Consider the following 12,526-nt stretch of genomic DNA (forward strand, 5'->3'; position numbering starts at 1 on the left):
TTTTTTTATGGGATTGAGATCTGGATACTGGCTAGGCCACTCCAGGACCTTGAAATGCTTCTTATGAAGCTGCTCCTTCATCACCCGGCAGTGTGTTTGGGATCGTTGTCATGCTGAAAGACACAGCCGCGTTTCATCTCCAATGCCCTTGCTGATGGAAGGTTCTCACTCAAAATCTGACAATACATTCATTCTTTATAATAATCAGTATAAATCAGTAGTAATACCAGCATCACATATATGGGATTTTTTTCTTTCATACAGAGTTATTGCAACCACTTTTGCTGTTGTATTTAATTTGAATGTTATTTCTGAATGTCCTTTTTGTTGCTGCAGATAAGGGAATTTCCCCATCGAGGGATAAATAAAGTTATCTAATCTAAAGTAAACTTAACTGTTAGGAACATTCCACCTTTTAAAATTTCTCGCTTTGTTAAATAAGCAGCCTTCATGTGGGGCACTTGTGTTTTCAGGGAGATCTCAAAGCCTCTGGTGCCTCTGGGGAAGGCCGGCGTGCTGCTGGCACAGATCCTCCAGCTCCTCTGCAAAGGAATGGTACGTACAAGCAGACGTAGAGCGACGGCACGCCAAAGGCCTCATTTCCATGTACATGCTTAGAATGTCTCGTTAATTCTGACAGAAATGTAAAATATTTTAATATTTTGAATGGAGTAACAGAATGATTTATGAATTAATCTAAATGTTGCATTTACTTGATACAAACCACAGATTTTTAAAAATAAATATCCATTGATTTAATTTAGTCAAAAAAGAACTTTTGGTAACAAACTTAGACAAACTGTTTTCTGTTAAATATTATTCTTAAACGTAACTACAACAACATGACATGTTTTCTGTTAAATATTATTCTTAAACTTAACTTATAAACCTCTCCCCCTCATATTCTTGCTCTTATCTTGTGGAACATGCAGACTCCTCAGAAGGTCGGGGCTTTATGGAAAGAGGCTGGACTGAGCTGGAATGAAATCTTGCCCAAGGATGAAGATGTCAACACGTTTGTCACAGATCAGGTAGGCAGGATTTGTTCAGAAAACAGAACAGTTTGGCTGGTTCTGGGTTTGTTCAATTCAAACGCCTGCTGCTGCTGCTGAAAATAAAGCAGACAGCTGAGGCCCTTTCCTTTCCTTTCCTGTCAGTTTGACCTTTTATGTAAAACGCACCCACCAGTTTGTGCAATGAAGAAAATGTGAATTGGAATTTAAATGTCCTGTAAATGTTCTAATGGTCTGAAATCTACTTCAACACATTGTTGTTGTTTTTATTTTGTTTCTTTTAGAAAGTTGAATTCACTGTAGATGAAGAAATGAAGTCAAAGGACGTTGGGAGGAAAAATGTCCTCAGTGGAGAAGAGATCAGTAAACAGCTGGACAGACTCCTGCAAGACAAGGCCAACAACCAACGGATCCGGGACTGGATTGAGGTGTGGAGCTCTTTTCTTGTGTTCTGGGGGGGGGGTCATTTTTCTGCATGTGTGTAACCATGTTTTCTTCATTTTTCATCGTTATCACTTTATTTCACGTTCCTCACTCGATTGTTTTTTCCTTTCACAGGCTAATTTGGAGGATCAGCAGACGGTGAGCAACCAGTTTATACGAAGGTTGATGACATCAGTGTGCCAGTCGGTCATCATATGTAAGTATGAGTGATGTAGTCTGTATGTGTCCTGTATTGCTCATCCATGTTCGTGTTTTTCTTACAGCAGCAACAACCTGAAAGTAACTGCAGACACTCAAATTTAAATTTGCAGATGAAACCGTTTATCCTGTTTATGGATTTTGTTTTTAGGCGATAATCCATACAAGGTGGATATGGAGCAGATCAAGAATAGAGCCCCTCTGCTGCAGAGATACCTGTGTGATGAGGAGAAGGAGCTGCAGGCCCTCTATGCCCTCCAGGCTCTCATGGTTCACATGGAGCAGCCTGCAAGTCAGTATCAAGCTCAGATTGTGCACAAATATTGTGTTTGTATTAAATGTTTGTGTGTTTATATTGTTCTATGGAAACTGGGGAGAAAACTGATCGTCTTTATGTGCATGTCGTCTCTGCAGACCTGCTGCTGATGTTCTTCAACACTCTGTACGATGAGGACGTGATTAAAGAGGAGGCCTTCTACAAATGGGAATCCAGCAAAGACTCTGCAGAGCAAACAGGCAAAGGCGTCGCCCTAAAATCCGTCACCACCTTCTTCACTTGGCTCCGCGAGGCCGAGGAAGAGTCTGACAAGGATTGAGGCAACAACAAAACAACACAACAACAAAAAAGCTGCCGCTTAACTTTATCAAGAATTGTGCTCTGTAGGCAGCTGTGGAGACTCAAAGACAATGTTGCCAGTGTGGCAGACCCAAATAAGTCCTCAATGAGGACACATCTTTTTTTCTCCCTCCTTTTTCTTTTCTGTGAGAGATGGACTCAGAAAATAATGTCTCTCCTCCCTTTCCTGTTGTCCTCAAATAAACTTGAAAACGCATTCAGCAGGACTGCTTTTTAATGAGGTGTGAGAAACCCCACATCACTACAAAACTCTGTCAAGTAGCACAAACCAAGTGGCTGCTTGAATCTCGACAGTTGCAACGCCCCAACATGTCATCCGACTTGCAGGAAGAAAACGAACAGGGAGTGTAACACGGTGGCTTCCCTGACCCCTTGGTTTAACGCTGTGTGTGTTCAAGCACGGCTCTTGTGTCTGTCCTTTACTGGAGTGTGCAGCATGACTGAAGTGTGTTTCTATTCATGATCTAGTGGGACAAAATGTTGGTAAATAAAAATGTACATGAGCTAATCATAATTTGCCAGATGGAGTTTTTAAGAGAAAAGGTTGTCTATTTTCACCTTCTGTTTCCTATCTTGAGCCTAACAAAAGGACTAATGCTGACTTGGTCTACCTGGGTGTGGACTTGTGCTTCCTCTAAGCCATCCTCTTCCACACCCAGTAGAGAACCATATGGACTGACTCAGCTGTTCCAGAGGACTCTTATGACCCAATCAGTTAAAACTTGAAGTCGGTGGAGAAATTACCTTGATAAAATATATATATATAAATAAATATATACAATGAAAGGAAAAAAACTAAAACAAAAAAAAAATAGGTGATCTGAAAGCCTTTTCTACTTTAAGTGGAAACTTATTTCAGGATTGTTCCATAAATATAATAGACTTTTTTTCAGTTTTATTTTTCAGAAACGATAATTTTCTGATATAATTGCAGTGTCTCATTTTCCAGGAGAAACATCAGTCGCCCGAATGCAGAGAAGAGTTTTTTGATAATCCATTGATTATTAGTTTTATTTGACTTTTTTTGTAAATATTTTTTCTTTTCTCTCTATTTAATAAATTCTTGCTTCTTTTGCATCTAAAACTGGAAAGATGAGATCATTGAACATTGAAAATAAAGGATGAATGAGTTGCTGAGCAGACGTTTCTTGATTGCCTCAGATGTTGGTGTTTTTTTTTTATTTTGAATTGATTGGTATTTTTTAGTATTAGATGTTAATCATCTTTTGATCTATTGTAAAATAGTTCCCAGTGGTCATTTAATTATGATTCTGACGTTTTTAAAACAGATTTTAAAAAAACGTGTCCTTTTCTAGGACCAGAGCGGCAACAGTTCATTCGAAATTCACCTCTGTGTTCTGGGCGAGACTCTAACCACACTTCCCATCATCCCTTTGTTTATACATTCCTGCTATAGCTTGCAGCACCTCACACCCCCAACCTAACATTACTGCTGCGACAAAAATGGCAAGCAATATTGGAGCTATCTAGCCCAACAGCTTTGTGCTAGATACCAGCTCAGCTACATCTGGGTGGATCGTCCACAGGTGGATGCATCAGAATGGTACACATTTTTTGTCCTGAATCACAACGATTTGAATAAACAAACACTTGCAAATGCAATTTGAAGTTTTTGGTATTTTGGCCCATTCCTCCATGCAGATCTCCTCTAGAGCAGTGATGTTTTGGGGCTGTTGCTAGGCAACAATGACTCTCAACTCCCTCCAAATATTTTTTTATGGGATTGAGATCTGGATACTGGCTAGGCCACTCCAGGACCTTGAAATGCTTCTTATGAAGCTGCTCCTTCATCACCCGGCAGTGTGTTTGGGATCGTTGTCATGCTGAAAGACACGGCCGCGTTTCATCTCCAATGCCCTTGCTGATGGAAGGTTCTCACTCAAAATCTGACAATACATTCATTCTTTATAATAATCAGTATAAATCAGTAGTAATACCAGCATCACATATATGGGATTTTTTTCTTTCATACAGAGTTATTGCAACCACTTTTGCTGTTGTATTTAATTTGAATGTTATTTCTGAATGTCCTTTTTGTTGCTGCAGATAAGGGAATTTCCCCATCGAGGGATAAATAAAGTTATCTAATCTAAAGTAAACTTAACTGTTAGGAACATTCCACCTTTTAAAATTTCTCGCTTTGTTAAATAAGCAGCCTTCATGTGGGGCACTTGTGTTTTCAGGGAGATCTCAAAGCCTCTGGTGCCTCTGGGGAAGGCCGGCGTGCTGCTGGCACAGATCCTCCAGCTCCTCTGCAAAGGAATGGTACGTACAAGCAGACGTAGAGCGACGGCACGCCAAAGGCCTCATTTCCATGTACATGCTTAGAATGTCTCGTTAATTCTGACAGAAATGTAAAATATTTTAATATTTTGAATGGAGTAACAGAAGGATTTATGAATTAATCTAAATGTTGCATTTACTTGATACAAACCACAGATTTTTAAAAATAAATATCCATTGATTTAATTTAGTCAAAAAAGAACTTTTGGTAACAAACTTAGACAAACTGTTTTCTGTTAAATATTATTCTTAAACGTAACTACAACAACATGACATGTTTTCTGTTAAATATTATTCTTAAACTTAACTTATAAACCTCTCCCCCTCATATTCTTGCTCTTATCTTGTGGAACATGCAGACTCCTCAGAAGGTCGGGGCTTTATGGAAAGAGGCTGGACTGAGCTGGAATGAAATCTTGCCCAAGGATGAAGATGTCAACACGTTTGTCACAGATCAGGTAGGCAGGATTTGTTCAGAAAACAGAACAGTTTGGCTGGTTCTGGGTTTGTTCAATTCAAACGCCTGCTGCTGCTGCTGAAAATAAAGCAGACAGCTGAGGCCCTTTCCTTTCCTTTCCTGTCAGTTTGACCTTTTATGTAAAACGCACCCACCAGTTTGTGCAATGAAGAAAATGTGAATTGGAATTTAAATGTCCTGTAAATGTTCTAATGGTCTGAAATCTACTTCAACACATTGTTGTTGTTTTTATTTTGTTTCTTTTAGAAAGTTGAATTCACTGTAGATGAAGAAATGAAGTCAAAGGACGTTGGGAGGAAAAATGTCCTCAGTGGAGAAGAGATCAGTAAACAGCTGGACAGACTCCTGCAAGACAAGGCCAACAACCAACGGATCCGGGACTGGATTGAGGTGTGGAGCTCTTTTCTTGTGTTCTGGGGGGGGGGTCATTTTTCTGCATGTGTGTAACCATGTTTTCTTCATTTTTCATCGTTATCACTTTATTTCACGTTCCTCACTCGATTGTTTTTTCCTTTCACAGGCTAATTTGGAGGATCAGCAGACGGTGAGCAACCAGTTTATACGAAGGTTGATGACATCAGTGTGCCAGTCGGTCATCATATGTAAGTATGAGTGATGTAGTCTGTATGTGTCCTGTATTGCTCATCCATGTTCGTGTTTTTCTTACAGCAGCAACAACCTGAAAGTAACTGCAGACACTCAAATTTAAATTTGCAGATGAAACCGTTTATCCTGTTTATGGATTTTGTTTTTAGGCGATAATCCATACAAGGTGGATATGGAGCAGATCAAGAATAGAGCCCCTCTGCTGCAGAGATACCTGTGTGATGAGGAGAAGGAGCTGCAGGCCCTCTATGCCCTCCAGGCTCTCATGGTTCACATGGAGCAGCCTGCAAGTCAGTATCAAGCTCAGATTGTGCACAAATATTGTGTTTGTATTAAATGTTTGTGTGTTTATATTGTTCTATGGAAACTGGGGAGAAAACTGATCGTCTTTATGTGCATGTCGTCTCTGCAGACCTGCTGCTGATGTTCTTCAACACTCTGTACGATGAGGACGTGATTAAAGAGGAGGCCTTCTACAAATGGGAATCCAGCAAAGACTCTGCAGAGCAAACAGGCAAAGGCGTCGCCCTAAAATCCGTCACCACCTTCTTCACTTGGCTCCGCGAGGCCGAGGAAGAGTCTGACAAGGATTGAGGCAACAACAAAACAACACAACAACAAAAAAGCTGCCGCTTAACTTTATCAAGAATTGTGCTCTGTAGGCAGCTGTGGAGACTCAAAGACAATGTTGCCAGTGTGGCAGACCCAAATAAGTCCTCAATGAGGACACATCTTTTTTTCTCCCTCCTTTTTCTTTTCTGTGAGAGATGGACTCAGAAAATAATGTCTCTCCTCCCTTTCCTGTTGTCCTCAAATAAACTTGAAAACGCATTCAGCAGGACTGCTTTTTAATGAGGTGTGAGAAACCCCACATCACTACAAAACTCTGTCAAGTAGCACAAACCAAGTGGCTGCTTGAATCTCGACAGTTGCAACGCCCCAACATGTCATCCGACTTGCAGGAAGAAAACGAACAGGGAGTGTAACGCGGTGGCTTCCCTGACCCCTTGGTTTAACGCTGTGTGTGTTCAAGCACGGCTCTTGTGTCTGTCCTTTACTGGAGTGTGCAGCATGACTGAAGTGTGTTTCTATTCATGATCTAGTGGGACAAAATGTTGGTAAATAAAAATGTACATGAGCTAATCATAATTTGCCAGATGGAGTTTTTAAGAGAAAAGGTTGTCTATTTTCACCTTCTGTTTCCTATCTTGAGCCTAACAAAAGGACTAACGCTGACTTGGTCTACCTGGGTGTGGACTTGTGCTTCCTCTAAGCCATCCTCTTCCACACCCAGTAGAGAACCATATGGACTGACTCAGCTGTTCCAGAGGACTCTTATGACCCAATCAGTTAAAACTTGAAGTCGGTGGAGAAATTACCTTGATAAAATATATATATATAAATAAATATATACAATGAAAGGAAAAAAACTAAAACAAAAAAAAAATAGGTGATCTGAAAGCCTTTTCTACTTTAAGTGGAAACTTATTTCAGGATTGTTCCATAAATATAATAGACTTTTTTTCAGTTTTATTTTTCAGAAACGATAATTTTCTGATATAATTGCAGTGTCTCATTTTCCAGGAGAAACATCAGTCGCCCGAATGCAGAGAAGAGTTTTTTGATAATCCATTGATTATTAGTTTTATTTGACTTTTTTTGTAAATATTTTTTCTTTTCTCTCTATTTAATAAATTCTTGCTTCTTTTGCATCTAAAACTGGAAAGATGAGATCATTGAACATTGAAAATAAAGGATGAATGAGTTGCTGAGCAGACGTTTCTTGATTGCCTCAGATGTTGGTGTTTTTTTTTTATTTTGAATTGATTGGTATTTTTTAGTATTAGATGTTAATCATCTTTTGATCTATTGTAAAATAGTTCCCAGTGGTCATTTAATTATGATTCTGACGTTTTTAAAACAGATTTTAAAAAAACGTGTCCTTTTCTAGGACCAGAGCGGCAACAGTTCATTCGAAATTCACCTCTGTGTTCTGGGCGAGACTCTAACCACACTTCCCATCATCCCTTTGTTTATACATTCCTGCTATAGCTTGCAGCACCTCACACCCCCAACCTAACATTACTGCTGCGACAAAAATGGCAAGCAATATTGGAGCTATCTAGCCCAACAGCTTTGTGCTAGATACCAGCTCAGCTGCATCTGGGTGGATCGTCCACAGGTGGATGCATCAGAATGGTACACATTTTTTGTCCTGAATCACAACGATTTGAATAAACAAACACTTGCAAATGCAATTTGAAGTTTTTGGTATTTTGGCCCATTCCTCCATGCAGATCTCCTCTAGAGCAGTGATGTTTTGGGGCTGTTGCTAGGCAACAATGACTCTCAACTCCCTCCAAATATTTTTTTATGGGATTGAGATCTGGATACTGGCTAGGCCACTCCAGGACCTTGAAATGCTTCTTATGAAGCTGCTCCTTCATCACCCGGCAGTGTGTTTGGGATCGTTGTCATGCTGAAAGACACGGCCGCGTTTCATCTCCAATGCCCTTGCTGATGGAAGGTTCTCACTCAAAATCTGACAATACATTCATTCTTTATAATAATCAGTATAAATCAGTAGTAATACCAGCATCACATATATGGGATTTTTTTCTTTCATACAGAGTTATTGCAACCACTTTTGCTGTTGTATTTAATTTGAATGTTATTTCTGAATGTCCTTTTTGTTGCTGCAGATAAGGGAATTTCCCCATCGAGGGATAAATAAAGTTATCTAATCTAAAGTAAACTTAACTGTTAGGAACATTCCACCTTTTAAAATTTCTCGCTTTGTTAAATAAGCAGCCTTCATGTGGGGCACTTGTGTTTTCAGGGAGATCTCAAAGCCTCTGGTGCCTCTGGGGAAGGCCGGCGTGCTGCTGGCACAGATCCTCCAGCTCCTCTGCAAAGGAATGGTACGTACAAGCAGACGTAGAGCGACGGCACGCCAAAGGCCTCATTTCCATGTACATGCTTAGAATGTCTCGTTAATTCTGACAGAAATGTAAAATATTTTAATATTTTGAATGGAGTAACAGAATGATTTATGAATTAATCTAAATGTTGCATTTACTTGATACAAACCACAGATTTTTAAAAATAAATATCCATTGATTTAATTTAGTCAAAAAAGAACTTTTGGTAACAAACTTAGACAAACTGTTTTCTGTTAAATATTATTCTTAAACGTAACTACAACAACATGACATGTTTTCTGTTAAATATTATTCTTAAACTTAACTTATAAACCTCTCCCCCTCATATTCTTGCTCTTATCTTGTGGAACATGCAGACTCCTCAGAAGGTCGGGGCTTTATGGAAAGAGGCTGGACTGAGCTGGAATGAAATCTTGCCCAAGGATGAAGATGTCAACACGTTTGTCACAGATCAGGTAGGCAGGATTTGTTCAGAAAACAGAACAGTTTGGCTGGTTCTGGGTTTGTTCAATTCAAACGGCTGCTGCTGCTGCTGAAAATAAAGCAGACAGCTGAGGCCCTTTCCTTTCCTTTCCTGTCAGTTTGACCTTTTATGTAAAACGCACCCACCAGTTTGTGCAATGAAGAAAATGTGAATTGGAATTTAAATGTCCTGTAAATGTTCTAATGGTCTGAAATCTACTTCAACACATTGTTGTTGTTTTTATTTTGTTTCTTTTAGAAAGTTGAATTCACTGTAGATGAAGAAATGAAGTCAAAGGACGTTGGGAGGAAAAATGTCCTCAGTGGAGAAGAGATCAGTAAACAGCTGGACAGACTCCTGCAAGACAAGGCCAACAACCAACGGATCCGGGACTGGATTGAGGTGTGGAGCTCTTTTCTTGTCTTCTGCTTTTTTTTTTTTTTAATAGTACATGAAGGTTAACGGCTGGCCAGAAAAAACGTCAACAAAAGAATCTTTTCTTCCCAAAACTGTTTCTCTCCTTAATTCCTGATAGCACCTACTTTAAATTGATGTGGATGATGCAGTCTGTTATTTTTGTGTGTTTTAATCTATTCTATTAATTTATCTATTTTTACTGTGTTTGGCCGTGTTGAAGGATAAATTTCTGTTCATTGAACAAACAATAAAGTTGATCTAAATCTACTGTAACTCTAACTGAATTAAAATCAGTTGATTCAAAAGCGGCTTTGCCCCATGAAGTCAGGGCAAAACCGATATGAAAAGCCGTTTTTTTCCCCACAGAATCAGCTGATTTATGTTTGCGTAAACGATCCGAGAGTTACGGTCTGTCAAGGCGGTTTATTTAGATGTCGCTGGCGATATCTATCATGTTTAAAGGTTACAAATGAGAGGAAACCCACCTTTCTGTTGTTGGTTCTTTTGTTTTTTTTTTAATCCACATAGTTTGGTTGGGATGGAAACTGGGCAGTTTCTGTAAATAAGAATATCTGATGAATATGTGCAGCTGATCACTTCCACTCCCAAAATATTAAACATAGTGTTGATTTGACTTCTCTTTAGTTTTTGTCACTTTTGGATTGAAAGTTTAAATTCAGTAATGATGCTGTAGCCGGGATTGCTCTGCTCCATTTCGTTTTAGTTTCCGCTGCAGCATTCATTGACACAAACAGAATTTTTCTTGCTCTTGTAATTAAATGTTTGCTATTTTTCTAATGTTTCTGCTCCTTCATAAAAACAGCTGAATCTTAACGAGGAGAAAACTAGTCTACTAAGGATAGCTGGTTTTTGTAATTTGTAACCATGTTGTCTTCATTTTTCATCGTAATCACTTTATTTCACGTTCCTCACTCGATTGTTTTTTTCCTTTCACAGGCTAATTTGGAGGATCAGCAGACGGTGAACAACCAGTTTATACGAAGGTTGATGACATCAGTGTGCCAGTCGGTCATCATATGTAAGTATGAGTGATGTAGTCTGTATGTGTCCTGTATTGCTCATCCATGTTCGTGTTTTTCTTACAGCAGCAACAACCTGAAAGTAACTGCAGACACTCAAATTTAGAATTGCAGATGAAACCGTTTATCCTGTTTATGGATTTTGTTTTTAGGCGATAATCCATACAAGGTGGATATGGAGCAGATCAAGAATAGAGCCCCTCTGCTGCAGAGATACCTGTGTGATGAGGAGAAGGAGCTGCAGGCCCTCTATGCCCTCCAGGCTCTCATGGTTCACATGGAGCAGCCTGCAAGTCAGTATCAAGCTCAGATTGTGCACAAATATTGTGTTTGTATTAAACGTTTGTGTGTTTATATTGTTCTATGGAAACTGGGGAGAAAACTGATCGTCTTTATGTGCATGTCGTCTCTGCAGACCTGCTGCTGATGTTCTTCAACACTCTGTACGATGAGGACGTGATTAAAGAGGAGGCCTTCTACAAATGGGAATCCAGCAAAGACTCTGCAGAGCAAACTGGCAAAGGCGTCGCCCTAAAATCCGTCGCCATCTTCTTCACTTGGCTCCGGGAGGCTGATGAAGAGTCCGACACGGATTGAGGCAACAACAAAACAATAACACAACAACAAAAAAGCTGCCGCTTAACTTTATCAAGAATTGTGCTCTGTAGGCAGCTGTGGAGACTCAAAGACAATGTTGCCAGTGTGGCAGACTCAAATAAGTCCTCAATGAGGACACATCTTTTTTTCTCCCTCCTTTTTCTTTTCTGTGAGAGATGGACTCAGAAAATAATGATGTTTCTCCTCCCTTTCCTGTTGTCCTCAAATAAAATTGAAAACGCATTCAGAAGGACTGCTTTTTAATGAGGTGTGAGAAACCCCACATCACTACAAAACTCTGTCAAGTAGCACAAACCAAGTGGCTGCTTGAATCTCTCCAGTTGCAACGCCCCAACATGTCATCCGACTTATAATTAAAACTATAACAATAATTATATATATATATATATATATATATATATATATATATATATATATATATATATATATATATATATATATATATATATATATATATATATATTGCCTCAAAAGGTTGAGCCACAAAATAATTAGTTATGGGTACCATCAGTTTTGTCTAGCACTATTTCATTAGTTTGTTTTTAAAAAGAATTCTGTTAATCAAAAACTCAAAGGTAATGGCTGATTTTGATTATTTAATTTTCAAATTTTTTTTATTTATTGTTACTTTTGAATGTTTCAAGTCATTTCAGTGAGCATTGTGGACTTTCTTTAACTGAGGGGTACCAACAAGAGAGAGAGAGAGAAGGGTGATCTGAAAGCCTTTTCTACTTTAAGTGGAAACTTATTTCAGGATTGTTCCATAAATATAATAGACTTTTTTTCAGTTTTATTATTCAGAAACAATAATTTTCTAATATAATCGCTGTGTCCCCTTTTGCCAGAAGAAACATCATTCGCCCGGATGCAGAGAAGAGTTTTTTGATAATCCATTGATTATTAGTTTTATTTGACTTTTTTTGTAAATATTTCTTTTTTCTTTTCTCTCTATTTAAGAAATTCTTGCTTCTTTCGCATCTAAAACTGGAAAGATGAGATCATTGAACATTGAAAATAAAGGATGAATGAGTTGCTGAGCAGACATACAGTTTCTTTCTCCTCCAAACACGACAATTATAGTTCTAACCAAAAAACTCTATTTTGGTTAATCTGGCCATAGGACATTCTCTTAATCCTCTTCTGGATCATCCAAATACTCTAGTAAAAATACAAAAACATGTTAAAAACACAATTTTTATTGGAGTATGTGGCCAAAGTGATTAATAAGGTAATACAGTACATTGCTGTTTTATCTTAAAACATGACATAATTCTGCAAATTCACCCTTTTAAGATTAAAATGTCTTAATACATTCTGCATGAGAATGTAATAAGTCATTTTAAAAGTTTTTGTAGATCACAAAAAG

The 12,526-nt window shown here is 38.6% G+C and overlaps 3 protein-coding genes across 3 annotated transcripts; all 3 read left to right on the forward strand.

The window, feature by feature from the left end:
- Positions 1-430: 430 nt before the first annotated feature.
- On the forward strand, positions 431-3,429 carry LOC105353591 (eukaryotic translation initiation factor 4 gamma 1-like). The gene is made up of 6 exons (XM_023964761.1): positions 431-555; positions 933-1,031; positions 1,298-1,441; positions 1,572-1,653; positions 1,807-1,947; positions 2,070-3,429. Exons 1-6 carry the CDS (start codon positions 451-453, stop codon positions 2,249-2,251), a joined length of 753 nt encoding a protein of 250 aa, XP_023820529.1. The 5' UTR covers positions 431-450; the 3' UTR covers positions 2,252-3,429.
- Positions 3,430-4,453: 1,024 nt separating this feature from the next.
- On the forward strand, positions 4,454-7,452 carry LOC111949021 (eukaryotic translation initiation factor 4 gamma 1-like). The gene is made up of 6 exons (XM_023964763.1): positions 4,454-4,578; positions 4,956-5,054; positions 5,321-5,464; positions 5,595-5,676; positions 5,830-5,970; positions 6,093-7,452. Exons 1-6 carry the CDS (start codon positions 4,474-4,476, stop codon positions 6,272-6,274), a joined length of 753 nt encoding a protein of 250 aa, XP_023820531.1. The 5' UTR covers positions 4,454-4,473; the 3' UTR covers positions 6,275-7,452.
- Positions 7,453-8,476: 1,024 nt separating this feature from the next.
- LOC101158800 (eukaryotic translation initiation factor 4 gamma 1-like) lies at positions 8,477-11,382 on the forward strand. The gene is made up of 6 exons (XM_023964764.1): positions 8,477-8,601; positions 8,979-9,077; positions 9,344-9,487; positions 10,460-10,541; positions 10,695-10,835; positions 10,958-11,382. Exons 1-6 carry the CDS (start codon positions 8,497-8,499, stop codon positions 11,137-11,139), a joined length of 753 nt encoding a protein of 250 aa, XP_023820532.1. The 5' UTR covers positions 8,477-8,496; the 3' UTR covers positions 11,140-11,382.
- The last annotated feature ends 1,144 nt before the right edge of the window (positions 11,383-12,526 follow it).

Source organism: Oryzias latipes, chromosome 17 (genome assembly GCF_002234675.1).
Source record: "Oryzias latipes chromosome 17, ASM223467v1".
In the NCBI taxonomy this organism is placed as follows: Eukaryota; Metazoa; Chordata; class Actinopteri; order Beloniformes; family Adrianichthyidae; genus Oryzias; species Oryzias latipes.

Bases quoted from the DNA above. Each gene is read 5' to 3' on its own strand.
- LOC105353591 (XM_023964761.1), top strand. From the start codon at position 451: ATGTGGGGCACTTGTGTTTTCAGGGAGATCTCAAAGCCTCTGGTGCCT. The intron at 1,032-1,297 runs GTAGGCAGGATT...TGTTTCTTTTAG, and splicing joins ACACGTTTGTCACAGATCAG to AAAGTTGAATTCACTGTAGA. The intron at 1,948-2,069 runs GTCAGTATCAAG...TCGTCTCTGCAG, and splicing joins TCACATGGAGCAGCCTGCAA to ACCTGCTGCTGATGTTCTTC.
- LOC111949021 (XM_023964763.1), top strand. From the start codon at position 4,474: ATGTGGGGCACTTGTGTTTTCAGGGAGATCTCAAAGCCTCTGGTGCCT. The intron at 4,579-4,955 runs GTACGTACAAGC...TGGAACATGCAG, and splicing joins AGCTCCTCTGCAAAGGAATG to ACTCCTCAGAAGGTCGGGGC. The intron at 5,971-6,092 runs GTCAGTATCAAG...TCGTCTCTGCAG, and splicing joins TCACATGGAGCAGCCTGCAA to ACCTGCTGCTGATGTTCTTC.
- LOC101158800 (XM_023964764.1), top strand. From the start codon at position 8,497: ATGTGGGGCACTTGTGTTTTCAGGGAGATCTCAAAGCCTCTGGTGCCT. The intron at 9,488-10,459 runs GTGTGGAGCTCT...TTCCTTTCACAG, and splicing joins GGATCCGGGACTGGATTGAG to GCTAATTTGGAGGATCAGCA. The intron at 10,836-10,957 runs GTCAGTATCAAG...TCGTCTCTGCAG, and splicing joins TCACATGGAGCAGCCTGCAA to ACCTGCTGCTGATGTTCTTC.